General features: G+C 51.5%; 2 protein-coding genes across 2 annotated transcripts; both read left to right on the forward strand.

Moving 5' to 3' along the window:
* The first annotated feature begins 1,072 nt into the window (after nt 1–1,072).
* PRAM1 (PML-RARA regulated adaptor molecule 1) lies at nt 1,073–9,347 on the forward strand. The gene is made up of 10 exons (XM_049809081.1): nt 1,073–1,223; nt 2,945–3,635; nt 5,468–5,540; nt 5,991–6,103; nt 6,414–6,468; nt 6,737–6,830; nt 7,114–7,276; nt 7,902–7,935; nt 8,551–8,585; nt 9,067–9,347. Exons 1-10 carry the CDS (start codon nt 1,221–1,223, stop codon nt 9,069–9,071), a joined length of 1,266 nt encoding a protein of 421 aa, XP_049665038.1. The 5' UTR covers nt 1,073–1,220; the 3' UTR covers nt 9,072–9,347.
* Nucleotides 9,348–10,120: 773 nt separating this feature from the next.
* On the forward strand, nt 10,121–26,499 carry LOC126042060 (excitatory amino acid transporter 5-like). The gene is made up of 11 exons (XM_049808651.1): nt 10,121–10,419; nt 12,682–12,761; nt 14,765–14,977; nt 15,762–15,804; nt 16,642–16,864; nt 19,831–19,930; nt 20,129–20,362; nt 21,858–22,052; nt 22,754–22,888; nt 24,715–24,814; nt 24,929–26,499. The coding sequence occupies exons 1-11, from the start codon at nt 10,237–10,239 to the stop codon at nt 25,064–25,066; spliced, it is 1,644 nt and encodes a 547-aa protein (XP_049664608.1). The 5' UTR covers nt 10,121–10,236; the 3' UTR covers nt 25,067–26,499.
* Nucleotides 26,500–26,892: the final 393 nt, after the last annotated feature.

Below are 26,892 nucleotides of genomic sequence, written 5' to 3' on the forward strand. Positions count from 1 at the left end.
CCGTGTCCCCCAAACACGGCACTTTGGCTGCCGTCTCTCCCCAAACAGGGCTCTGCCCTCCCCACGGCAGCAGCACCGGAGCAGTGGAGCAGGTGGTAGTGGGGACCCACCTCTCCAAGGAGGTGGCTGTCACCGCTGCCTGCCCGCCCTGTGCCCCCACATCACCTCCCTGTGGGTCCGGTGTCGGGCCTCCGGACACCCTCTCCACATCCCGCCTCCGGCTGGTGGGATCAAACCCTCCAGTTCCCCCCCTTGGGCACCCACCACCTACAGCAGGACCCCCAGGGCCACCACCTTTGGCCAACACATGCCCGTCCCGGCCTTCCCCACATCTTTTAACACACCGTCTTATCCTTCACGGCATCCGCAGATACTGCTGGTGGGACATCTTCCGAAAGGGCTGGAGGGACACACCACCCTGGGGCAGGGACATCAGCGCCTGCCTGCCTGCAGCCAGCCCTGGGGCTTGACTCAACCTGTCAGACCTTTCCTGCCTCTGCGGCAATAAACAGTGAAACCGGGACATTTCAACACAGAGATGGCCCAACACAGCGCCGCGCCATGCAGAGCGCTTCCTCTGCTTCCCGGCGGAGGTCGGCTCTTCAACGGAGCAAATGGTTTTGGGTATGCTGGAAAGCCGTAGCTCTCTTCCCAGCCCTCACGTGCTGCTGCAGAGCTCGGCTGCATGAAGTCATGCTGGTTTTGCCGTGCGACCCCCACGAATCACTTCCACCCTCTTCAGGTCCTGCGGGGCTCTGAAGACCTGACCTGCAGTGGGTTCACGTCGGCCACCGTCAGATGAGAATGTAACGCGCCTTCCCAGTCCTCGCAGCAGCCCATCCCTCACATCCCAGAGTCACCCCCCAAACCCCAGGCTCTTTGCTGGATGAGACTGTCTTATGGGCAGCAGGGCTTGGTGGCCTTCAATCTTCCCAATAGCAGCAGAGACCAAGTTAATGGTGCATCAAGAGCTGCTCCTCCTCTTCTTCTTCTTCTTCCTCCTCCTCCTCCTCCTCCTCCTCCTCGTGCTGTTTCACAGTCAAGCTACTGCGACTTCCTGGTGTTGCACAGAGCTTCTTGCCAACTGTTAGGAAAGAGCTTCTGGTTTCAGGGGAGAGGGACTTCGGAGAGGCTCGCCTTGCACAAGTCCTTCTGCTTGGATGCCTCCGGTGGTCTTTAGAAAGGAGGTGAGCACGCAGGAAAGCATCCGCTGATGGAAAATGGTGAGTAAGAGCAAGACCTGGGAGGTACTGGATCTGGGGACAGGGTGCAGGGAGTGGAGCCATGTCTCCTGCTTGGAAAGGCCTTGGTGGTGTCCTTGAGAGGGGGCTGGATGCTGCCGAGACCCTCGCTCCTTCTGGAAGACAAAGTCCTCCTGTATGTCTGAGCTGATGAGAGCTTCAAAGGTCTCTGGCCAGTTCCTGGGCTTAGTGTGAGATTTGCTGGGTGACCTTGGGCTGGATATAAACATCTATGAAAGAGGAGTCCACTGAGTCCAGGAGAGCACCCACCAGTGCAAAATGTATTGAAAAACCTGGAACTGATCACAGTGACAGTGGTGCTGTATCCCACGGTTGCACCTGAGGGCTCTGTGCAAGTCCCAGCTCATGGAATGGCTCCAAAATTGATTGTTACAAACCTCTGAATCATTCAGGTGCCAAAAATCCCAGCAGCATGTTTGGGAATCTGGAAGAAGTTGCTTTTTTTTTCACTAGTTTGGGTGAAAGCCCCACTGCCTGGTGTGCAGGAAACAGCAAATTTGTGCTGCTTTACCACAGGCTACGCTCAGAGTGCTGCATTTGCGGTGTTTACGAGAGAAATTGGGGTGACTACCTGGGGATGCAAGGGGCACTTGCACTTATTTAGGTATATATACATTTGAGCACTTATGTCTAAAAATATTGTGCTAGCTTCTTTGCATACTAGCCCTTTTGTTGTGAAAGAATAACATTACGCAAGCACAAACCCAAACTGAAATCCCAGAGGCAGGAGAACTTCAAAATCAAAGCCTACAGCTTGATGACGGCAAGCGGAGCAGTCAGCTCCAGTGCAAAGGGACACTACGGTCCGGTGACAAGGGGGTGGGAGAAAGATGGGGGAAGGTAAGATGATCTGTCTCCTCCCATAAGGTCCATCTGAGAAGCTTAGGAAAAATGTAACCCCATCCCACCTGAGCTTTGTGCCATACCTCGAACTTGGCACTCTTCTTCCAAAAGTCATTCAGCCTCCTCCTGGCAGCCTTTCTCTGGAGACTTCAGAAAAAGGTGCTTTTTGGTCATTTAGGAAGCCGGCAGCAGCTCTGCGCTGGGGCCGGTGTGTCCCAGTTCACGTGTGCGTGGTGTGAGCAGCACAGGAAACACACTGGTCAGAAAAGTAGGGCAGATCTGCTGCCTCTTGGCCTTTTTTTTTTTGCACACAGGCTTTGGCAGGATGAGTTTCAGCAGTGCTGTCCCAGGTCTTCCTTCAGGGAGGGATGGTGACGGCTCTGTGTGGTCTCCCCAACAACTCCTGCCCGACTTCCCTGAGTTCACCACGGACTTCATGGGAACCAGGACCAGGGCAAGGCAGGTTGCTCCCATCTGAACCCTGGGCAATCTCTAGATCTCAAATTCTGCCCTCAGGAGCTTTGTTACTAGTAGGGTATAATCCCCCACCCAATCCCTCTGTTTTGATGGTCCCTGGTAGTGGATGAAGGGTGGATCAGACCAAAAGACTCCATGAAACACCTCCTGGATGCCCTCATGGTGGTGGGACCTGTTCCTGATCTGGTGCAGCCCAATGTTGTTTTCTCAGACACGTTTCAGGACTGCTTTGAGCAAAGACCATGTTTCACGGAGGAGGCTTAATGTCAGGCCATGTTGAAGAAATACTGCATTCCCCAGCAGGGGCTTTGACTCATTTTCCCTCATAGTGTTTTAACTGGAACTTTTCTTAATGGTCACAGACACATCTGGAGGGGAAAGAGGCCGTGGTGAGGCACCTACGGGCAAAGCTCCAAGGGAACAGGAAAGACCCTTCCGAAGCGGGCGGCTGGCCAGAGAGTCGCTTTGCAGCATCTCCTGCAACAGAGCCAGGACAGACCCCTGCGCCAGGCTCCAAGGGCGAGCCGCCCCCAGAGACCCCCCGGACCAGGAGGGTGGATTTCAGCAGGGCTTCTCCATCTCACAGTAAAGGTCAGAGTGTGGAACAGCATTTGCCTCCTCATCCCACCTGTGAGACCCCGGGATGGATGGTGCGACTGAAGAAGGGGATTGCGCAAGACGCCAGCTTCCACCCAGCCCCTGCAAAGCCAGGAGGAGGAGACACATTGAACAAGGAGGTGGGAGCCACCTCTGATCCTCCCCAGAGGAGTCCAGCCCAGCAGACCCGGCCACTCGCCAAAGACAAAGGTGCTTCAGCAGTTCCTGCCAAAGGCGCAGCTGTTGCAGCCTCCCTGGGTGCTGCGGGAAGACCCCATGGGAGAGGGCACTCAGCTCTGCCTCCGAGGAAGCCTTTGCCACACATCAAGGCACTGGGAGCGAGGCCGGCCAAGCCCAGGCGCCCTCCTGTTGTGGATCTGGAGAAGTTCATTGCGGCTGCATGTCCTGGGGCACCCAGCCGTCCTGCCACGGAGCCACCGATGAGTGCTCAGCTGGGTACGGCCAGGCACCTGCAAGACTCCAAGAGAAGGATGCCACTCATTCAGGAAGGAAAATATCCCTAGTTAGAGTCTGGAGCTCCTGGGAGCTGGAAATATTGGGGGGGCTGACGGAGAGGTGGGGGCTGGTGATGCCAAAAGGGCTTTTATAGGCATAGCATGTGGAAAAGAATGAGAGAGAAGCAGGTGAAGAAACAAAGGGGACTAAAAGTGCTCAGTCCCTGGCTGGAGATAGATATCAGGCTCTGGAGTACTTGTAGCGAGTAGGGTTGGAGCAAGTAACATGACGGATGCTGACAAACTGGAGTGAGCCCACTAAGATGGTTGGGGGCTGGAGCATGTGGGGATAGAGAGGCTGAGACCCAGGCTTGTTTAGCTGGGAGGAGAGAGAGCAAAGGGGAGATCCTCTCACTGCCCACAGCTACCTAAACAGGAGAAGATGGAGCCAGACTTTTCCCAGAGGTGACCGCGAGCAGGACCTGCTGAGCAACAGGCATGAGCTGCAGTAGGGGAAATTCCAGTTAGATATTAGAGAAGTCTCTTTCCTGTGAAAGTGGTGCAATCCTGCAGCAGGCACCAGGGAGATGGGTATCTCTATCCTTGGAGATATTCACTTGTCACCTGGATGAGGCCCTAAACAACCTGCTCTAGCTCTGAGGCCAGCCCTGCTTTGAGCAGGAGGTTGGATGAAAGACTCCAGAGGTCCTTTCCAACCAGTCCACTGTTGTGTGGCTGTAAGAGCAGACAGACAAGCCTGACTGGTGGGAAGCAAAGCTGGTCTTCATCCCATGGGCATGAAGCACTTACACACCCTTTGGCGAAGGGGCAGAGACTCTGAAGCTGGCAGCACATCGCCTGCAACACCGTCCGCCTCCAAGCCCGAGGGAGCCGCTGAGACTCCCAAGGCACAGCCGGATCTATGGCCACTAGGGCCATGGTGCTGGTTTGGTGTGTCCTCCTTACCACTGTCTGTGGGATGCAGGACTTGGTGCCTCTTGGACATGGTGGTTCTCTGTTCGGCATGAGCCCTGCCACGCTCCACAGTGGCCTTCCAGATCTAGGCAGATCTGTTGGTTTCTAACAGCTGCCAGTCTGCTAATCCACACTCTGGGTGATGAAACCTGTTTCAAATCCCATTTCGTGCTCAGCTTCTCTAAGTTCTTGTTCACCATACTGTTTAAAGGATGGCTCATGCTGTAGCCACAGGGTAGAGGGCAACTGTGCGAGTTGGGCCTCTCTTCCTTTCCTTATGAGAACTGCAAAACCTAGCTGGTTTATGTTATTATTATAAGTTGGCCTAGTTGACCAGGCTGGTGGCAGCTACGAGGCTGGTGAGAAAAGTAATGGGATCTTAGCAGGGATGTAGGCATGCCAGCAATCATAGAGGGTGCAGCAGCACGTTCTGGCTGATGATGCTCCTGAGCACATGGAGACATCCAGGACTTGCCCTGCCTGTGGTACAGATCTGGAGTTTAGGGTTTTCACCACATTCAAAATACTCATTATGGCCTCTTCCCCTCCCCTTTTGTCACTGGTCCAGGGAGTAAGTAACATTAGGGACATAAGAATGGGACAATACATATTAAAGCTCCTCAGTGAGTTCCCTGATGAGCCATGCCCCAGCCTGCTGGTAGGAAATAAAAGTCCCCAGGTGGGCCATGGAGTAAAAACTCCTCATTGGATCCAGATGTGCAGTCAGTTTTATCTCCCCACATCCCTCTGTACTAAATCTAGGCCAGGGCGGCTTTGACCTCAGGGTGGGTGATAGAGTCGACGAGAAAATGTGAAATAATCCCTCGATGCTCCCTCCCATTCCTCTTTTTACCATAGGTTACTTGAAACCAGGCTACGTTGCATCAGCCCCAGCTCGGTTCCCACCGCAGGATGCTCCGAGTGTAACGGGGTAAGGACCGAGGCAGCTCTTTTATTTTAGGTGGCTTCCAGGCTGTCCTGATCCAGTGGAAAGGGCCCAAGAGGGAACAGGAAGAGGGTCCTTGAGTTTTCCTGCCTGCTCCTGGAGCCCAGTGTGGAACAGCACCTTGTGCAGGCAGCTCCTGCAGTGCAAAGCACCATCCTTCATGGGCTGCATTACCACACAATTCTGGCTGCTGCCATCGCAATCCCACTGCCCATCTCCTGCACACCAGGCTGCTCTGCTGTCTTGCCAAGCCTGTGAGGAGCTGCTGGCACGTGGCACAGAGCTGCCATCCCACTTTGTCCCAGAGCCGGGGCCAACCCACGGGCAGCCCAACCGCCTGTTGCCCACCCTCCTCCTGGCATCCTCGATCCTGCCCTTGGTGCCCAGTGCCATCACTGCAACAGGGCTTCCTAATCGCCATCTGCCTTGTTGCAGGGGTGAAGATGAGATATACGACGACGTAGAGCCCGTTGGGCTGCTCAGGAGAGGCCAAGGCTTTCTGCTGCCTCCCGTGTCCCGGCTGCCAGCATATCCCCGCTCCGGAGGAGGTGGGTACAGGAAGGGCTGGGATGCTGGTTGGGGTATGTGCGGCAGCTCAGAGAGCCTCGAGGCCCTGATGAGCCACGGGCAGCAGCGGAGCCCGCTGCTCCCATGCACAGGAGGGCAATGGGTTTCTCTGCTGCCTTGTAAATGGCCATGGGAAACCCTGATCCCCCCCATGCTTAGGGAGCAAACTGAGGGTTTGGTCCCAGGAGGAGAAAGCTCTTGCTGTGTTTTAGTCTTGCGTCCTGTCTCAGCGGGTGTCTACACCTTATAGCAGCCTCATGGCAGCACCTTTCCTGGGGTTTGGTTTTACAGGTGGAGATGCTGGTCAAGCTTCTAACAGGGTTGCTTTGCTGGCAGCTGCACAGAGGTAATGGGTTTGTACTCTTTCTAAGGGTCCCAAAATGGCCAGAGCTCCTTGCTGCTTTGACAAAGCTGGTGGTCTCTGCTGGGTTGTGATAGAAATGTCCATGGTGAAGAGCACAAGGGGCAGGTTTAAACCTGGCCCAAGAGCCCCAGCAGCCCCAGAGCTGGTGCAGGGAAATGCAATGGGAAAGCAGCCAAGGGAAAGAAGGGGAAGGGAGGGAGCAGAGCATGGGGTCACCTGAGCTTTCCCGTGATTCACAATGACTCTGCAGAGAAGCCCAGGTCTCCCGGAAGATGAAGCCAATGACACTCAAGGAATGCAAGAAGGAAGAGAAGGCAGACAGGGAGTTTCAGAAGAAATTCAAGGTGAGCAGCAATGAGTGAGTGCTTATTCCTCTAAGCTCCCCCTCACCTCCTGGGAACGGGACAACGCAATGGCAGAGAGGAGCTGTGCTCCACAGAGACCAGCCAATACCCAGGTCACACCTGCCCTGTTCCCCACTGAAATATCCCCAGATCAGACCAGTCCCACAGACCATTTGGGTAGAGAGGGATCCGCTTTTTCCAAGAAAGGAGAGCAGTTGGGCCTGCCCAGCTCACACTCCCCTGGGGTGGCTGCTGAGCAGCAGCATTTCTGTTTGTGTTTCAGTTCGAAGGAAGCATCAAGGTCTTGACGCAGATGATGGTCGACCCCGCAGCAATGGAGAAGAGGGGCGGAGGGAAGAACCTGCCGCTGAGACGAGGAGAAATTCTTGATGTCATTCAGTTTACAAATCAGGAGCAAATCCTCTGCCGAAACAGCCAGAGGAGATGTAAGTCTGTGGGGGCTGAGGCCTTGCCCACAGTGGGGATCACAGCGCACAAAGTTTTGGGAACAAGATTCTTCATGCACACACACCCCAGTAGACAGCAGGAGACAGCCTCTTGCCATTAGACAGACCTGACATGTACCTTGGGTCTCGGCTGTTCCCACTTCTCTTTGCACAGACGTCCTGCTCTTCCTCCCGCTTGGCACCAGCATTTCTGCTGTTAGCTGGGCTTGTTGTCTCCCTCTGCTAAAAGCCTTTGCAGTTCCTGGAGCCTCTCAGCCACCAGCCCAGCACGTTAGGCTTTGCCATAGGCACGGGCTCCACAAGCCATGTTTGTACCTAAGGATGCTCAGGTGAAATGGGCTGCAGATCCCCCAGGCAGACAGGGATCAGGCTTTTCCCAGCCAGCTGCCACCCAGCCTGGCACGCTCATTCCCTGAGCAGGTTCTTCCCAAGGGTCCAGCTCGGCTTCCCTGACCTGGGTTGCTCCTTGCCCCCAGCTCTCCCTGGGGATGTGAGATTGTTGCTAAACCCTGCCTGTCTTGGGCAGAGGCAGGTGTTGGGGTGAGACCCCACTCGTGCCCCGGCTCTGGCACAACCTGACATGCTTTTCCTTGCTCTGTTGCAGACGGCTACGTACCCCGGGCTGTGATGCTACACCTGTGAGTACCTCTTCCCTGGTCCCTTCCTCCCCACTCCACAAGCTGTAGCAATTGCTTAGCGAGTGCCTGGCACTGAACCAGCCCTGGCCGTTGAGTGCCAGTTCAAAACTATCCAACCCAGGCAGTGACCATAAGCATAACACTGGCTAATTACCCTGGGAGTTGAATCCGCCATTTCTGGTGTCAGGAGAGGTTCTGGCATTGGGAGCAACTTCCTGGGGCACTGTGAGCATTCCCTAATCTGTGGTCCCTCATGTGGGACCTGCTCATGCACTGCTCAGATGCTGCTGGTGGCATGGTGCGATGGGCTGACGCTGCCCTTCCATGCAGCTGGGTCTGCAGCTCCTGGCAGCCTGGGACAGGGCCACCATCTGTGCACAACACAACAGGGGCCAGAGCCATGCTCACCCCATGCTGGAGGATCCCATCTCTGCGGGGAGAGCACAAGGGTGGGAGGAGGTGAACAGGTCTGCGTGACGGTCACCAGAGTCTGTAGACATGTTAGGAGAGACGGGACAGACATGGCAGCAAGATCTGGCCCTTATCTTGGTGTTGGGAGGGGGTGGGGACAAGGGAGACCAGACTGCTCACAGCACCCCATCTTTTTCCTCACAGGGACACTGACATCTATGATGACGTTGAGATTTACGGTAGGTGCAGAGGGAACCGCTGCCGTAGGCTCTTTGCCAAGCGCTGGGCACTGCTCCCTGGCATGGGCAGGCAGCAGCAGTCCTCACGCCGGCACTGGTGCCTCCCCTGCTGCCCCCTTGCCATTTCCCCACCTTCCCTCTCTCCCTTCCCTCTCTGTGATTCCTCTTCCTCTCCCTGGGACATCCCTTCCTTTGTCTCAGTTCCCCACAGGTCCTCATATTCCTCCGTTCGCAATTATTTGGACTTCTCCACCCCCTCTCCCTTCTCAGCTTGCTCCCTCCACTTGCTGCCAGCCCCAGGGGCCCTTCAATGTCCTTGATCCCCCAAACAACTCGGGATGCCCTTTCCTGAGCAGTTGTTCACTCCCGGCATGCAAACTCCATCCCCTGGCTAGCAGATGGCTCTGAAGATGGAGCTGAACAGAGACAACTGTATTTTAGCTGTGCCAATAAGCAAACATTATCCAATTCTGCCTGGCAGGTTGAGCGATCCGTACTAAAGCCAAAGGCACAAGACAGCACCAACAGAGACCTCCCCAAGGACCAAAACATGAAAAGCACTATATGCCATGCTCCTGCTTTGGAAGGAGCTCTGCTTCCTCTGAGATAGCCTGCAAAAGCCACCGTGTCCCTGCTGAAACAGCAGCGAGGCTGCTGCAGAACTGCAAGGATCCTGCCTCACAGGGGTAGGGCGTTCAAAGAGATCCTCAAATCAAGACTTCTCTGTGGTTTTGTTTTGTCTGTGTAAAATATGGCAATGGTTTGAGAGGGTTTTGTGGTCTTATTTGTGGGCAGAGGGCTTAAAACCTGGGCCAGGGAGGTTTTAATTCAGAGAGGGTTTTCCCCATTCCCAGAGCATCCTAAGCCTGGGAACAGCACTGTATCCCTAAACCACTCACCCCTTTCTTTGGCTGCCTTCTGCACTGCTCTCCTGCCCCAGTGAGACTCCTGGCCTGAGCCAGAGTCAAAATGGACATAGGAATACTCTAAAATATTGTGGGCAGCAATGATTATCGACCAGGCATCCCAGCAGCATCCCATGGCCTTGGGGCAGCTTGCCTGCAGAGCTAGCTAGCAGAGGGGTCGGATCTGTTGGGGTAGATATTCCTGTGGGCACTTTCAGCATCATCTGTCAGTGCCTTCAGCTGACAGTCTGTGCAGATCGCCATGGGAAATTCTTTGATTAACTGGGAAACAGTCTTCCTTTGCAAGCTTTGTGCTTGCGAAGCCCTTACAGATGTGGGGTAGAAAGGGTGTGCACTCACAGCCAGTGGGAGCACAAATCCTGTGGCAGCCTCCATTGGTAGGACCTATATACTTTTGGATCAGGAACCGTGACGGGAAGGGAGTTCTGGGGCTGAATCCCTGCTCTCAGCCTGCAGCACGCGGCCCCAATCCCAGGGGTGGAGGGTTAACGTGGGAGGGTTCGGCAGGAGCACCGGCAGGATGCCAAGCCCAGATTAATCAGTTGAAGACGTCACTTTCCATTATGGGAAAGGCTCCCAAATAGCCCTGAAGCTTTTGGTCCTGGAGATTAGCCACTGGCGTGCTCGGCTCCCAGCAAAGGGCAGGGATCCATCAGCACAGTGGTGCCCAGGGCGATGAACGGGGCTGGGAGCTGCTCTGAGGGACATTGCCTGGGTGGCTGAGGATGACCATGTGGGAGCGGTTCAGGAGAGCTTTGCTGAACTCACTGTCCACGACCCTCCTGCACATCTGGAAGTGGGTAGCGGCTTTCTGGCGTAAAAATGGCCTCTTGACCCTATCGATGCTGTCGGTTGCCACCGGGTGCCTCCTGGGGTTCCTGCTGCGGGCGCTGGAGCTGACAGAGCTGGTAAGCCTGGCTGGGATGGGGACGGGAGCAAGGGGGATGGAGCAGGGCAGTTGGGGCAACCAGCCCTGGTGCCAGCAAGACATCACCATCAAGGGCCCCAGATGGGCACAGCCTCAAAAGCAAAGGCTTCTGCCCAAGGAAACCACCCCTCAGGGCAGGTTTCTCACTGTGGCTTTCTTTTTTTCTTTTTTTGACCAAAAAGCTGCCAACAAATGCCAAAGCTGCAGGACAAATCCTGCCTCCCTCCACTGGGAGTGGGGGGCTCCAGGACAGACCCTGTTGGGCTGCAGGAGACTCCAGGTCGATGGGAATGGGAAAGGGGGGAATGGATGCTCGTCTCCTGGATGAGCGGTAACAGGCTCCCCCCAACACAAACAGCAGCACTGGGGTCCAAGGGATGAGCTCCTCCTGTTACTCTACCCAGAGGCTGCACAGATCCTCAACCAAAGCACTTTTCCACTCTCTGGAGAAGGCCCAGCAAATAAATATGGGGCTAGTGGTGAGCCTGGGGGGCTTTCAGGGGTCACCTTCCTCTGAGGACCCTTGGGGACAAAAGCATTGGAGAAAATACACCTAAAAGGTGCGTTTGCGCAGCGCTTTCTAGGAGCATTGTGCTGTTAAATGTCACCGTGCTGAAATCCCCACGGCTTTAATGACGTTGGGCATCTTGGCTATGGCTCAGCCCTGATCTTTGGCCAGGCTGGCTGAGCCTGGGACGGGGGATGCTGCTTCGGGGAGAGCTTGGCTGGTGCTGGAACATCCCCGTGTCACCCACGAGGATTTAGCAAAGTCTTGTCACTTCAATTACGCCCTTCAGCATCACTACCCGCAGCGGGGATGATCTTGTTACTTAATTGAAGCCGTGTGTAATCTCCCTGCATCCTGGTGCGTGTGCCTGTGAGAGCTCGGCAGCCGCCCACACCGGGCTTGAGGCTGGTAGAGCCCCCAGACTCCTGCCCCTCGTCCAGCCATGCACCAAGTTCGTCCACCCTCAGCCACGGTCCTGTCTCGCCCTGTTGCCACAGCCGTGCATGTGGTCCCCAGCAGCCACTTCCCCCCATTAGAGACTTTTGTCCCAAAATCCGTGCCACCGATGAGGGGCTGGGGAAGCAGCTGGTCCCTGCTTTCCTCCCTGTGATGGGAAAGTGTCACAAAGCCGAGAAACCCACTGACAAATAAGATGCTGTTCAAATCTGCTATTGCTCCTTGCACCCAGGTGGACCCATTGCGGCTTCACTCTACGTGAGGTCCCTGGGGAAATCAGCCACGTTTAGGCCACACGGATGGGTTAGTGCAGGGACAGCAGTGTGGAGCATTTATTTTAATAGTTTGCCTTGGCATCCCTTAAAGCCCAGTGGTGTTAATTACTTTGGAGTAATGAAAAGCACCTGCTTGGCTTGGGGCCATCTCAGATCCGTCCCTGACACCTCTACAGCAGCACAGTGAAAGACTGGGGGCCGGGAGGGAGGGAAGGTGGACGGATGGATTGATGGAGTGAGGGATGGATGGATGGATGGAGGTATGGAAGGAACTCAGCAGCCGGAAGGATGGTGGATGGAGAGACGGACCGAGTGACGGTGGAGGGAGGGAGGGGTGCTGGCTGCTGGTCTCGCAGACCCCTCACCCTTCCCTTGGTGATGGCTGTGGGATCCAGGCTTTGGGGGTCCCTCTCCAGGCAGCCCTTCCCCATGCTCATGTGAGGAGTGCGAGGGTGGACGGACGCTGCGGGGTGGAAACTTCCCTTGGTGTACCGTGAGGCTGCACCACAGATGGGCCACACACCTGGGCTCTCCCTGAGCTCGCCTTTGCCATTTGCAGCCACAAGATATTGCCACCTTTTGCTGCCGGCACCAGGCTGCACCCAACATCTTTGGGGCACTTTTGCACATGCAGTCGAGCCTCTGCTCCCCAATTACAAGTGCAGTGACATTCAGGAGGAGCCAGTGGTGGGGCCATGGGGACCATCCCCTAGGTGATGGATCCAAGGGTGTTTTTAGGAGAGGACCAGCCCCACATGCCCCTCTCTGGCTCACAGCCAGGTTTCCCACATGGGCAATATTTCCCATTGCTGACCCAGCTCCCAGTAAGGGACGGCCAAACAGTGTCTTTGAGTGCCACAAGGAATGGCTGCCAGCTTGGAACCAAGCTCAGAGCTGGGTCCTGTTGGGAAAAAGGCAAATGTATCAGGTTTGAGCCCTCAGCCCATGATCAGTGTCCATTTCTCAGCTCCCACCTGACACAACGGCTCTGCTCTATATGCAGGAGAAGCAGTACTTTTCCTTTCCTGGAGAGCTCCTCATGAGGATGTTGAAGATGCTGATCCTGCCCTTGATCACCTCTAGGTAAGACAGCACCTTCTGCTTCTAAAGTACCATCTCTCCATCACATTGAGGAGATCTCCCCATGGTCCCCCATTCAGGAGATCACCCCAAAACTGCCTGGGGTGAGAAGAACCCCACTCCCAAGCAGCCAGCAACCAAGCAGCATCCCCCAACTTGGTATCCATCAAACCCCATGATTTCCCAGCAATGGGCTGGGACAAATACTCACCTGGATTTGGAAGACACCTGCACCCTGGTCAGACACCTGCACTGGCTGGGGTGTTTCCTTTCTTTTTGGGCCCCACCAGCTGGCAATGCTGGGACAATCCATGGGTAGTTGATGATGGGCAGTTGTTTAAACTCAAAGCAGATTTCCTTATTTAGAGGGTTTTGAGAAAGTTCAGGTAGAAACCACAAGTATCCCTCAATGTTGCATATGTTTACGAATCCCACTTTTATCAGCCCGTCCAGATCTAGAAATAAGAAACAGAGCTGATTGATAAGTCATACTCAAGTCTATAAGCAAGGTCTTGAAAAGCTTACATGGATTTACATATTTTAGACAATTGCCGGCACATGCTCATTAGAAATACCCAGAGAACAATTAGGTCTTCATTCCTTTGAGGATGTGTCACTTCTCTATTGTTTTTCAGAGTTTGCTTGCTGTGCCATTTGCCTTTGGTTTATTTTTGGGAGCAGTGTGGTCTCTATCCTGGCCACACTTGGCCTTTTCAGTATCAGCCCTTGCAGAGCTGCTTTCTTTTCCCCTCTGGTATTTCACACTCCCTTCCCAGATGTGCTGCCTGGGTTTTCCTTCACTCTCAGGGTGCTCTCAGCCCTCCTTGCAGCTCAGTGATGCTGGGTTGTCCCAGCCCACCACTCTGCCTGCAGGCGCAGGGTCCTGTGCAGGGCTCCCAGGATTTTTCTTGCATGTTGAATTGAACAAGGCTTTTTTCTTATTTAATTACTGAATGATGCTGAAGTGGCATCCTCCCTCTATGCATCGTCCCAGAGGGGACCAGGCATGCTCTGGGGATGGATTTGTCCAGGTTGGGGCTCAGCTCTGGAGCTCCCCAAGCTTCACACTGGAAAGCGTCACCTACCTCCATGTTGCTTTTGTGGTCCCTCTTGAGCTTCCCAGGATCTCTCTCCTCCCGGACACGTGGCTGCTGGAGGGGATCTGTGGGCTGGCCACCACCTCAACCACCCATCCCTTGTGTGTCCCCAAGCATGGCATTAACCCTTGCAGCCTCTGTCTCCATCACGTTCCACCTGGGGGTCATCGCGCAACTGGCAAACACTGCTGGCAGGCTTAGCCAGGGCTCTGCAGGGCCCTGGAGGAGCTGGAGCAGTGAAAAACAGTGGTCAGGAGCTTGGTGTAGGTCTGCGTGTACATGCGGCACGCTGCAGACCCCAAACACTCCCATTTGCCCCCAGTGCCGGCACCGCCACCGGCCAGCTTTCCTTGCTGGTGCAGCCTGTAATACCCTCTCTATTTTTAGTCCAGTTTTGTTTAAAAGTAGCTTATGGGCTACTTCTTAGGAAAGCTTACGCATACTCTCTCCTTGGGGGAGTGGGGTCCGTCCCCACCAGGATTTTATAAACCTTGCTAATACCTTTCTTTGCTGTTCACAGTGACATGCAGCAGCAGCACAGGGTGTCGGAGATTTAAGAGAACAGCATCACAAAAAAAAGAGCAGTGTTAGTTACTCACCATCAAAATACACTATGAATATTCACTTCTTATCCCCTGGAGAAAACAGAAAACACGGCCAGACCTTGAAAAGGTACTCAGAAAGGTGTCTCTGCCCTTTGCAGCTCAGCCTGGTTTGCCACAAGCCCATCCTGGGCATGAGGTCCTGCGGGCACAGGCAAACCAATGTGCAAGTGCTTGGTGATGCCCTCAAGCATTGGTTAAAAAAAAACAATCTATGGAAGCTTCTCTCACCTTGGAGATTTTGCCCATCAGATGCATCTTGTGCAGCTTTGGGAGCAGACACTGACCACATTCTTTTCTTCTGTAGCCTCATGTCCGGGCTGGCCACGATGGAGTCCAAGGCCTGCGGGAAGATGGGGATGATCACCATCACCTACTACCTTTGGACAACCTTCATGGCAGTGACTGTCGGGATCATCCTCGTGGTCAGCATCCACCCCGGCGCAGCTGCCCAGAAGGATGACTACTCTGTGGGGAAAGTGGTGCTCAGCTCCGCTGATGCGTTACTGGATTTAATCAGGTACATCACAGGATTTCAGGAGGAGCCGAGTTTATGATGGCGTTTCACAGACAAGGTCTTCCCACAGGGCACTGTGTTCCCGGGAGGTATTGAGATCTCAAGAGGAACAGGAGTACCGTTGGCCACGCTGACCAGGCACTGGTACCTCCCAGCCTGGTGACATGAGGTTCATTTCTCCCCACACACGTCCCTCTGGCCACTCTGTCACTCCCATTACTCTCCTCCCAGAGCCATCAGCAAAGAGGGGTGCAGCAGCAGAGAACAGGCAGAATTAAATTCCCTGCAAAGCTCAGCGGTTCTCCCTTTGCAGCCTCAGCCATGACATGCCAAACCCTGCAGCTCCTTGGGCTTTGCAAGGTAAAAATGAGGAGGAATTGGCCCAAGGCTGGATTAAAACAGTGGATGAGGGTTAACTGTGGAGGGGGGTGCAGGACAGACCCAGGGCTGGGGGAGAATCTCCATGTCCAGAGGTGTTCAATGGACCGGACAAGGCTCTGAGCATCCTGCTCCAGCTTTGCAGGTGGTCCTGCTCTGAGCAGGGGGCTGGAGACGGCAGATGTCCATCCCAACCTCTGGCTTTCTGCGAGTCCAGTTTACACGTGATTCAGAGTCCTGCTCCTCGTTCACCTTCCAGCCTGTCTTTGCCCTCAGCTTGCAAAGAGGACGTCAAGCTGGTGTTGGCTGTAATGGTCCTCTTGGCCTCGCGCCCACCAGAGGTGCTTCCCAGGTTGTTCCCTGCGTCTTCGCAACGCACTTTAACCCCTGCGCAATTGCTCTCTTACAGAAACATGTTTCCTTCTAACCTGATCGAGGCTTCATTCCAGCAGGTGAGTTCACCAAGCTCCACCACCACAGGTGGCTGGGATGGTGCTGGGCTCCAGAGGAGGCTGCTGTCCCTGTCTGGGGACTCTTCCCCACCCACAACTTGGACACAAGCCCCTTCCCTTCCCTCTGCCTCCCTCCCCACCCTGCCTGCTCCCCGGCTGATTTCTGCTCACCCCAGGGCAGGCACCCAAAGCAGGGAGGGTGCTGGTGTGGACTCTGAGGGACACCCCTGCCTGCCCTCTGCCTGGGAGGGCTCCTGTACAACAGCAGCACAATGTCTTTTCCCTAGGACCCTCCTCTTGTGCAGGGGCTTCCCAGTTCCTGGGGATCAGGGAGCAGAGGCGGAGGGGTGGGCAGGCAGCAGGCGTGGGGAAGGAAAGCTTGAAGGAAAGGTTGGGGTGGACGAAGGGGAGACACTGAGAAGGGGCCACGTGGGGTGGAGGGGAGAAGGGAAAATGAGCAAACTCACGGCCTTGGGAAAGCATCTGTAAAGCCCCCAGAAGGAGAGGGATGGGAGGTGAAGAGGCTTCTGCACAGGGACCACAACGCTACGCGGTGCTGCACTGGGATCCTGCAGGGACCTGACTCCCAAATGCCATGTGTCTGTCCAGAGAAGTGCAGTCGTGCTCGAGGATGGCTGTGTTGAGGTCTGCAGGGAACAACCACGCTTCCCCTTGCCTGTTTCTTGCTTCTCTTTTCACCAGCTTTTTACTGCCTGAAAAGCAAACTGTGAACCTCCAGGACCACCTGGCCCAGTGATGCCTTTCCCTCTGTGTTCAGAGCAGGATGGAGTCCGTTGCCAACAGGACACTAACCTCACTGCTTTGCTTTTGTTCCAGTATCGAACTGTTCTTGTCCCAGTGGTGAAGTCTCCCGGCTTTCCAAAGATCCCAGGAAAATCTCTCAGTTTTATTTACTTTGCACCCGATGATGAAAACCCCGAAATTCATCGGCCTGTGTTCCTCGAGCTGACGCCGTCGCCTGAGATGACCTACAGGACTCTGCCCGGGACCAGCAATGAGATGAACGTCTTGGGCATCGTCATCTTCTCGGCAACGATAGGTACCTGCTCGGTAGAGAACGGGGCTCCGCACTGCGCCCCAACCCAGCTTGCAGGGCTGTTCAGTGGTGGTTGCAAGCCAGGGTGGTAACTGCTGTGGCCACTGTGCTGTAAACCAAGGTAGGGATGCTCAGAGGGACGAGGTTATTTTAGCTCTAACTGCTCAAGTCCCTGGGGAACCAGGCACAGCACGGAGCTTGTACCAACACCTTTGTCAGTACTGTCCGTAACGGAGCTCAAAAAAGGTGTTAGACACCAAGAAGGCTGTTTTCTCGCCACATTTGCTGTATGAGCCTTCACAGCCCAAACACAGGTCCTGAGGGTTTTTCAAATTGTCACATAAGCTGGAGGGTCCTTTTTATGAAGTCTGCTGAAGTGAGCTATAACTTTTGCAGAGGCTACCTGGGACACGGCTCATTACAAACAGCCCAAACCCTTCATGCTGGCAGTGTTCAAACTCCCTGACCAGGCAGCAGGTGAAAGCTGGGTCAGACTTTGTGCCCATCACAAATGTATGGAAATTTTTAACAGGACTTTCTGAAGAAGGTAAGAAAGCTTCCTGTGTTGAATAGTTTGCAATCCCGCATGGACAAGGTGCTCGGCAGCAATTTCAGGAAGGAAGAAGGAGCAGAGGTTGGATGGAGAGAACATGCAAGGGTTAGGGAAGAATGAGGTTTAAAGGGGAGAAAGTCAAGGGAAGGAGGAACTTGGAGCTGGCTCAAAGCGTAAGATAGAAAGACGCGGGGTGCAAGGCTGAGTGAGAAAGGGAGGAACCGGGAGGGAAAAAGAGTAGGAGGCGATGAGATGAGCATGGGGGGAGGATTACGTGTAGATTAAGAGGTGAGGGCAAGGAGCTTGACCTTAGTGTATAAGGAACCAAAAAGCCAATTAGAGGATTTGAGGAGTGGGAGCAGCGTAGCCAGCAATGCACTGGAGCACACCAGACTGCCGTCAGAGCCAGGGGGAAGCAGCCAGTTTTAAAGGCTACAATACAAGGAGTGCATGGAGGAGATGGCCACGGTGAGACCAGGCAGAGACAGACCCACTTAGAGATCCTCACAGACAAAAGAGATGTCTAGGGCAGACTCCTGTCTCATTGACCAACACCATCTGCAGACCACGGACGCTCAGGGACCTGCTTGTAGGACATATGCCCTCCTCCAGCCCAAACAAGTGAGGAGAAGCTGCTTTTCTCTTCTGAGATTACCACCTCCCCACACCCTGCCAGTGTGGGAGTGAGGATCAGCACCGAGTTAGGACGCAGAGGGAGATGACCGGAGCCAGTCCCGGCCACCCAGCTGCACTCCCTGGGTTTTGCACGGGATGGATTAGAGCTCCATGAAGCCGCAGACTGGCAGAGCATCACCTGCACCGGGGACAGGTAGCCTGGAAACGGGCATTCGTACATCTGTGGGAAGCTTTACCTGCGAGGAGAGGTTGAATTAACGGGGTTTGCCCAGCAGAAAACAGGAGAGGGACAGGGAAGGCCAGGCAACGCAGCTTTGCTGTGGATGGTAACCCCACACAGCTACCACAGGTCCAGCGATCCCTTCACCGACACCAAGCATCTCCAGGCCTCTCTGTTGCCTCTGAAATCTGTAAAAGGGCAGAGATTTAAAGTTACTTGAAATCAGCTGTCCATTTGCTAGGGTGATCTTTTCCAAATCAGCTGTTCCTAGGACCTGAAGAGAAATGGATTTCTTTCAAACCAGCTGTTACAGCCACCAAATACTGGATGAATATCAACAGAGCTGAGATTTAAATACGCCAAGCTTTGTCTCATTTCTGAAAGTCCTGGCAAAGGTGACATGATCTCATCTCTCTTCTGAGCAAGCCAGCTACGTGCCAAGGGTCTCTAGGAGTCCTCAGCCCTGAAGACTGAAGAGGGATGAGAGGGACAAGACAAGATCTGACTACATTCTTCTTTTCCAAGCTAAAGAAGACACTTGTACAGTGCTTCAGAAGTAATTTTTGCTAATGGGACCACACAGAAAGGACATGCACCGGGCTGGAAACTAGACGGGCAAATACTCAAAGACTCATTTTTCTTTTGCTCAATGGGTACCTGGGAAACCTCCTCGCCAGTGAAAGCAATGGGATGTAGCACTGGCCAATTTTGTGCTGGCAGACCAAAAAGCACCATGACCCCTCTAACCATTCATGTATTTCTGCTCTAGTATTCTTTCAACAGAAAATTAGACTGGAATTAGGTTAATACAACAACATCAAAAGAAAAAAAACAGAATTAATACTGGAGGCTTAATTCCTGTATCTAAGCAACTCAGTTGGATCCTTCCTGACATATTATTGTACAGCTGAATGTGTCGTCACCACCATGGTACAGCCTGTGAGCCACCGACAAAGCCACCTGCATGAAATAGCTGGTCAGCAGCCAGCACAGCCCGTCCCACAAGGGAACCAAGAACCACCAGCACCCGTAGGGAGCGAGAAAATCTGAGCACTTCCAAAGAAGCTCATTCAAGTGGCAGACGTGGCATGTGGCTTTTTTCACTCCAGAGCAAGGACACGGATGCAACATGTCATCACATCCTCAGCTATATATAACCCCACCGAGCTTTGTCCTTTTTAAAAAAAAATATTTTTGTTTCTGGAGCTACATTATTCTTGTATTACCAAATAGGAAAAAGACAGTTTATCCACCTTGAGAAGTGGCTCTTCCAGTATTGAGCAGCAGTAAAGAGTTTATCAGTTATCTGTGCAAGGAATAATCCGTATCCTGGATTTGTGTTTGGTGTGGGCTTTTTTGAGAAAAGGCTAGATGCTTGTGTTTACTTGGAGCAGAGAATTACCGTGACCCATGAGACATGAGGAAATCTGTATTAAGTCTGACCTGCTATGAGTTTGCCCAGTGAAACCCATTCTGTGACCACCAGAGCCTCAAGACACTCAGCATGACACATGCTGCTCCCGTGGTACTATTAATATAAACCAATGTGCTTGGTTGCAGGACTTCTCCTGGGAAAAATGGGCGAGCGAGGAACACCGCTGGTTAATGTGTGCCAATGTCTGAACGAAGCAGTCATGAAAATTGTCTCGATGGCAGTTTGGTAAATCTGTTTTTGATTGAATCAGTTATTTTCTTACTTGCTATCTAATGGTAACGCATCTACAAATATCTGTTGTGAGCATTGGATTTATTTTCATATGACTGTACCACATGGTACCAAATACTGTAATGACTATCATGTAGTGCTTCAATGATTGCTGCACCCTCATAAATAATTTTTGATGCTTATTCTTTGCAGGTACTTCCCCTTTGGCATTGTATTTCTCATCGCTGGAAAGATCCTTGAGATGGGAGATCCATCAGTTATAGGACAGAAACTGGGACTATATGCCATTACAGTAGTGTCAGGGCTAGTCATCCATGGACTCGTTCTCTTACCTCTGCTTTTTATGCTCATCACCAAGAAAAACCCCTTTGCTTTCATTCAGGGGATACTGCAAGCCTTGCTGATTGCCTTAGCTACGTCGTCCAGGTATGAAAACATGGCTGAAATACGCTGATTCAGCTAAGAAGGTATCTGGTTTAGTCAAGGGAGACGTGGCTGTGGGCATGGCCCGGCAAGCTGTGGGAGAACAGGTATAATTCAGACAAAGCAAAATTATGCTCCAGCACTATTTGAAATGAGATCGCTTCTAGTTTTAGTAGTTAGTGGGATGTTTGGCACTGCCCTGGTCCGCAGTGGGAAAAGCCTCAATGCATCTTCACACCCAGCCAGCTCGCATTTCTCTTCCACTCTCCCTCTCCTGGGGTTTTCCCAGAGCAAACCACACGCACTTTTAATTGCTGCAATCAGTTTTCTTTCAAAGAACTCAAAATAGGGCTGTTGTAGGTGCTTTATAGAACAGGGTGAGATTATGATCCTGGGTTTTAACTGAAAACATCAAAAGCTTTTCTGAACACTTTACTGAAAGTCTTAAATCAATGCCTGTGTAGCCCAAGCTCCTCCAAAGAAAAGCGTTGTCTACTTTGGTAAGCTTTTATAATTTTAGATTATTTTTATCTATTTTATTTTCATTGGAAAACATTCTTTATAACAATGAAGAAGATTTACATCAGAAACCAGCATCCTTTGTGGAAGACATGCAAATGAAAATATTTTCTTAGAAAATATTTGACTAGGCAAAGGGTTTTTCTGGCCTCCCTAATGTTGCTTCCTCACGTAATCCCAATAAACCCAGCACCCACTGCTGCAGGTCTCTGCTGCTACTCTTAACTACTCGATCTCCTCCTGAATTTGGGTCTCCGTCAGGCTTTCTCCTTCCTCTCTGCTCTACAGCCAGCTGAGCAAGCTGGGAGAGCCGTCACGGAGAGGACGGCGGGAGCACTCTGCTCCTTGTCCCAGCCACGCGGGACAAACTACGCGCAGCAGCCAACTCCTTTCAGAAAAGCAGTCCCTGCCTCCAAGAGCCCATCGCAATCCCATCGACTTCTTTTTTGTGTTCGTTTCCCTTCTTCCACTCCCGTCTTCTTCCTCCACGTCCTTATCCCGACTCCTGCGTGACAGCTCACGTCTTCGTGCTAGACAGAAACAAGAGAAAAATGTCAGGGGGGTGCAAGAGCCGAGGCAGCGGCTCCTCGTGCGAGCAGCACATGGGAGACGAACGAGGAACAACGGGGTCTTGGCTGGACCCTGGTACGGCCAGTGCTGGCAGATGCTGCCCCATTACCAGCGTTCAAGGTGCTGCAGGATTAACGTGGGGACCGGGGAAGTACAACAAAGCTGTAACCATCACACATCGCTGCTCACCGAGAGCGGTTTACCTTGCAGCCAGCGGCTAACCGACTACTTGGCTCGTTATGTATATTCCCCAGGCAGTGCAAGTTGAAGAAACTTTCATTGCTGTAGGAGTTTGTACGATATCGCTGCTGCATTTGCCCTCAGGATGACTTGGATTTCTATACCATTACGTTGATTCCTATTTATAAAGCTCCACGCAGAGAATTGCTGATTATTTCTTGTTCCGCAGCTCAGCAACCTTGCCCATCACCCTAAAGTGTCTCCTGGAAAACAACGGAATAGACAGACGTGTGGCACGATTCGTCCTCCCTGTCGGTGCCACCATCAACATGGATGGCACGGCGCTGTACGAAGCAGTTGCTGCTATATTTATTGCCCAGGTCAATGAATATGATTTGGATTTGGGACAAATTATAACGATAAGGTAAATGTTTCTTTGCGGCTGCCGAATTATTTCTCTCTATTCATATTTATAGACATTATAACAATCTCTCTCACTTTTCCTGTTTGGCAGAGATCTTGCTACTGCACAGAGCAAACTTTGCTGGAAAGCTGAGGAATAGGGAAAGGCGCAGCGTGTACCAGCCCCCTGCGCTGTGCACCAGGGAAAGCTCAGGCTCTGCACCCACAGAATTTGCTGCAGAATCAGAGACTTTGCCTGTAGATAAAAGCCAGACTGTGAACTGGCAGCACGGCTAGAGCAGGTCAACACCTGCAGCAAAGAATTATCTTAGCATAGAAGGGTTTGTGCAGGTATAATTTACTCCCCTTCAGGAATGCAATATCCTCATTTTATAAGCAAGGAAATAAAGCACCTATCTAGATTAAAAATAATTAAGTACAGCTGCAAATATTTAGCAATTTTATGCAGGGACTACCTACACTGGAACACAGAGGAGTGTTGTGCAAGCACAAAGCCAAGAGTACCTGCTGCAAGCCCTCAGCCACGATGTGCGCAGGCAGGGATTCAGGATAGCGTTAGGGACCAGAAAGGTGGAAGAAGCCAGATCTGATCCAATCCTTCCACACAGGACTAACTTACTTTGCCATACGCTTGCTTTTTTTTTTAAACAAACAAACAAAAACCCCACATGCAATAATTGCACAGCCGCCTTCTCTTTGCAGCATAACAGCAACAGCAGCAAGCATAGGGGCGGCCGGGATCCCCCAGTCCGGACTCGTTACGATGGTCATCGTGCTAACTTCTGTTGGGCTGCCGACCGACGATATCACACTCATCATCGCAGTCGACTGGGCTCTGTAAGTATTTTCCAGATGTAATGTTATGGGTGGGTGCTACGTCCCAATTTGTGGTGACATACTGAAGCAGCTCTCATGGAGGCAAATAGACATTAAGAGGTCACAGAACAAGGCCAGGAGCCAAGTGTGAGATTCTTCATTTTCCAATTATTTTCTTGAAATAGCCCATGATAACTATAGGCAAACGGTCTCCTAAAGGACTATTTGACTTGCAGTATTTCTGTTCTGAGGTGCCCATCACTGCCTGGTACCTCACTAAGGTAAGTGGAAGAAGTGGTGATGATATTCAGCTCTCTCAAGTAGGGTTCCCCGTTTGAAATACCAGCTTGTCTCAATCTTTTATCTAAATTCCAATCTGATTGTACAACACATCTTTGTTGGAGGTCTCAAATAAGTAACAAAATCTATCTTTCTGAAACATATGTACATTTATACTTTTAAGAGATCAAAGGGATGCTACTTTCCGCCATACCAAAAGGTGGAAAAGGAGGAAAATGGGTGCATAGTCTTGTCTTCATAAAGCATTACTGTGTAAGGCTGCTAGTTAATGTATTCCCTAGAAATACCTCAAGTCCTAGTCTTCTGTGAACAAAGGAGGATGGGCAGCAGAAGAGTCAAAGCGAAGTGGTGGATGGTACGGTATTTGTTTTGGTGGAATATTCTCTCTGGAAGAGGAACAAGGTTGGTAAGGCAGGGTGAAAGGTATCTGGCTTCATACAAGGAGAAATTAAAATTAGCCAGAAAGATGCTAACAACAACGAGAGAGCGACAAAAGGGGTGGAAATGTGCAATCATTTAGGAAAAAAGTACAATCTCCAGGGAAAAAAAAAACCAAACCAGTCAGCAAAACCAATAATAAACCATAAACCACGGGTAATAATTTACATATGTGCTCATCCAGTTTGCTGTTTCTATTTCTGAAACGTGCGTTTTCACAAGTAGAAGAGAGAAATAGATGTCACATCAAAACAGTAACAAGGTAAAGTTCGAGTTGGTTGTACACCAAATTGTAGCAGAAAATTAGATTGTCAGCTCTTGAACAGATGCAGCAAAAACCCCTCTCACATTTAATAAGCAACTTCTCTCTCAAACTCACGTGTCATCAGAACTGATGCTTGATTTTAAAGTACCAAGATAAAAATGAAGCAAATTAGCTAGGTAAAAACACGTCCAGAGTAGACACTGACTTCTACATAATTGACATGTGGGTTGCCGATTTGTACTTCGCAGCCACCCTGGACAGAGAGGAAACAGCATCAAGTATCTTGGCTGCTTCTCTCTTTCTTCCACATAAAAGGAAATTTAACTTTTCAGGTGCAACTTGTAAAATCAGAACCCAACACGAGTTCAATCTTTCAGCATTGCAGGGTACCCAGCACCACCATGTGCTGGCACTTCCTACTGATGTCAGAGGTGCTTGGATAAACAAGAGAGGTGCTGTGGCTGGAAAACCAAAATTTCCCCCAAGAGGCATCTCAAGGAGTTTTATGACTCGCTGAGGCAGCTCAGCCCCACATTGAGCTAAAAATGCTGATGATGCCTCAGTTTGGGAAGGAGCACAGGCAGGTCTATGCATTAAAAAGACAAGCAGGACCAGACAAAAGAAGCCCCGTCACCTTCACGGTACTGGGCTCACGGAGACATCGCACGGATCATTTTCTCTCTGTATTTGCAAGAGCAATACTGCGCTTGTCTCAACTTGCCATTAGCAAAACCAGTGGTAGAGACATTAGGGATGGGGGGTTGACATGTTTTAAAGCCATAGAAGACCCCAGGCACGTTGGCTGTGGCCACCACCTGCATCCTCACAGCTCTCTCTCATCTAGGGATCGATTTCGAACTATGACCAATGTCCTTGGTGATGCTCTGGCCGCTGGCATCGTAGCACACGTCTGCGAGAAAGACTTTGCCCCAAAGCCCCCCAAGGTATGTACAGCTTGTCTGGGAGAGCAGGGGAACTCGGGAAACGCAAGGACTATGCATAGACATGATATATGCGCTTGTTTAAGAAGTTAAATTTGTATTTTTTCTTTTTTGCAGCAAGATCCAGTAAGCAACGCGGACAAGTTTCCTTCTGTAGAGACCTCACATCTGCATCCCAAAGATAACGTGATTGAAATGATTGAAGAAACTTTGCTCGATCAGACAGGAGTTCATTATAACATCTGTCAGGTGTAGATCACAGCATTCCCGCTCCCAGGAAAGGGATCTTGGTGCTAAACACTAACATTGTGAATGTCGTACATGGATGCTGCGCAAGAAAAAGGCCTTACTTGGCACGGAAAGTGGAAAAATGCTCTCTGTCCTTTGAAGACCGTGGGACTCTCCAGCAAGCACCCAAACAGCACGGCTCTGCAGTTCTGAGCCTCCTGCCCTGACTGAAGCAGCTGGGAAGTGAATGTTTTATGCCTCACATCACTTCAAGCCCAGTTCTTTTCAAAGGTTAGGGAGGTGGCGAGCAGGTGTTAAAAAACTGGAACTGGACTAGATGAGAAAGCAGTAGAGATGGGACAAAAATCTGACACCGTAGGTCAGCAGCCCTTATCTGCTGGCCAGGCTGCACTCTATGAGGTTTCATTTTCTTTATTATAGAGATTTTTTTTTTTTAAATCATTGCTTTTTTTTATTACTACCTTCTCATCTAAAAACTAAGATTAAGTGAATTTTGTCTACAGTTCAAAATCCAAGTTTGACGTAACTGGATTTTCCAGCCGTTACACAAGGCTGGGTGAAGTGTTTCACTCCGCCTGGACAGCGAGATTCATTTTAGCTGCAGGGATGGAAGGACCAGCTGTACAAGTGTTTTTACCAGCTGTTTTATTACAGGGAAACTAACTGACCAGGCCCAATTGCAACCACATTGATTTTCCCAGTTAAGGATCTGTCCCAAAGTTCAAATTCCAATTACAGCCTTAAAATCCAGGCTTCCCAGGGTACAGCCTTCTCCACAAAAGCCTTTTATACCAATGATTCATGTTGCTGAATTCATTTCTCTCTCAAAATGCCACCTCATCCCCCTTCTCCTTCTTGCTTTGTCTTTACTGCCACAGCATTAAGACTCGTAGAAGCAGCTTAAACTCCCAGTAACATCACTTAACTATTCTCCAACTGCACATTTAAGAAAAAATTTCCTGTGCATAATCCTTCATTGCTGGAGTCAGGGGGTTTAAAATATTTTGATTTAGAAGAAACATTAATTCCACTTTTGCCAAATGAAAAGCAGAAGTTATTAAATATCATAAACCAGCTTTTGCACAGAAACTTTTCCTCTTCTCCCTATTAACTTCAAAAAGCCTTCAAAGAACCAGAATCACAGTCGAGATAAGCTTGAGGTACTGCTGTTAACTTTGGCCTTTCCTACCCTTTCCTCCTAGGCTGGTTAGCGTTTTATACCTTCTTAAACATTACCGTCCAACTATTCTTCAACAGGAGCAGTTACACATCGTTTGCAAAAAGAAAAATAATCCCATTTCAAATCAAGAGATCTCTGCAGCATCCCAGGTCATCCCTCCCTCCCCTGATCATTTATTATCAGCTGGATGTATCACACATACCAGTGTTTAGCACTGCTGCCCGTTAAGTCTTTTGCAAACTTAACAACTACAGGTTGTTCCTCTATAGCTGGAGCAAGCTTGGGCACACAAAAACCTGCCTGGGGAGATGCTGGTGAACACTGGGAGGGGGGATCGAGGCAGCTGCCAGCTTTGGGGCAGGGTCCTGGGTACGGCTGACATCTGTCTGCACCAGTTTTCTACATCCCCCAAACTATAGATGGAGAAACGGATGCTTTTGAAGCATGTTATTCCAAGGCAGTAATTTAAAACAGTCAAGATTAAAAGGGTAATTTGTCACACCTGCTTAGATGCCTGCTTTACAGGGCAGTAACCAGTGCCTGGAAGTGTCCGTGTCCCTCGCTGGCTGCCCAAGGGGAGTCCAGCCAACCAGCACCAAAGGAATCCCGCTTTTCCCATATATTCCCCTCTCATTAATGAGCTCTGGATATT

Source organism: Accipiter gentilis, chromosome 8 (assembly GCF_929443795.1).
Source record: "Accipiter gentilis chromosome 8, bAccGen1.1, whole genome shotgun sequence".
NCBI lineage: Eukaryota > Metazoa > Chordata > Aves > Accipitriformes > Accipitridae > Astur > Astur gentilis.

What these genes read in the sequence shown, in the direction of transcription:
- PRAM1 (XM_049809081.1), top strand. An exon ending in AGTTTCAGAAGAAATTCAAG is followed by an intron (nt 6,831 to 7,113) that starts GTGAGCAGCAAT and finishes TTTGTGTTTCAG; the next exon opens with TTCGAAGGAAGCATCAAGGT. An exon ending in CGGGCTGTGATGCTACACCT is followed by an intron (nt 7,936 to 8,550) that starts GTGAGTACCTCT and finishes TTTTCCTCACAG; the next exon opens with GGACACTGACATCTATGATG.
- LOC126042060 (XM_049808651.1), top strand. Translation starts at nt 10,237, where the DNA reads ATGACCATGTGGGAGCGGTTCAGGAGAGCTTTGCTGAACTCACTGTCC. An exon ending in CATCTTCTCGGCAACGATAG is followed by an intron (nt 16,865 to 19,830) that starts GTACCTGCTCGG and finishes GCTTGGTTGCAG; the next exon opens with GACTTCTCCTGGGAAAAATG. An exon ending in GGACAAATTATAACGATAAG is followed by an intron (nt 22,053 to 22,753) that starts GTAAATGTTTCT and finishes TTCTCTTTGCAG; the next exon opens with CATAACAGCAACAGCAGCAA.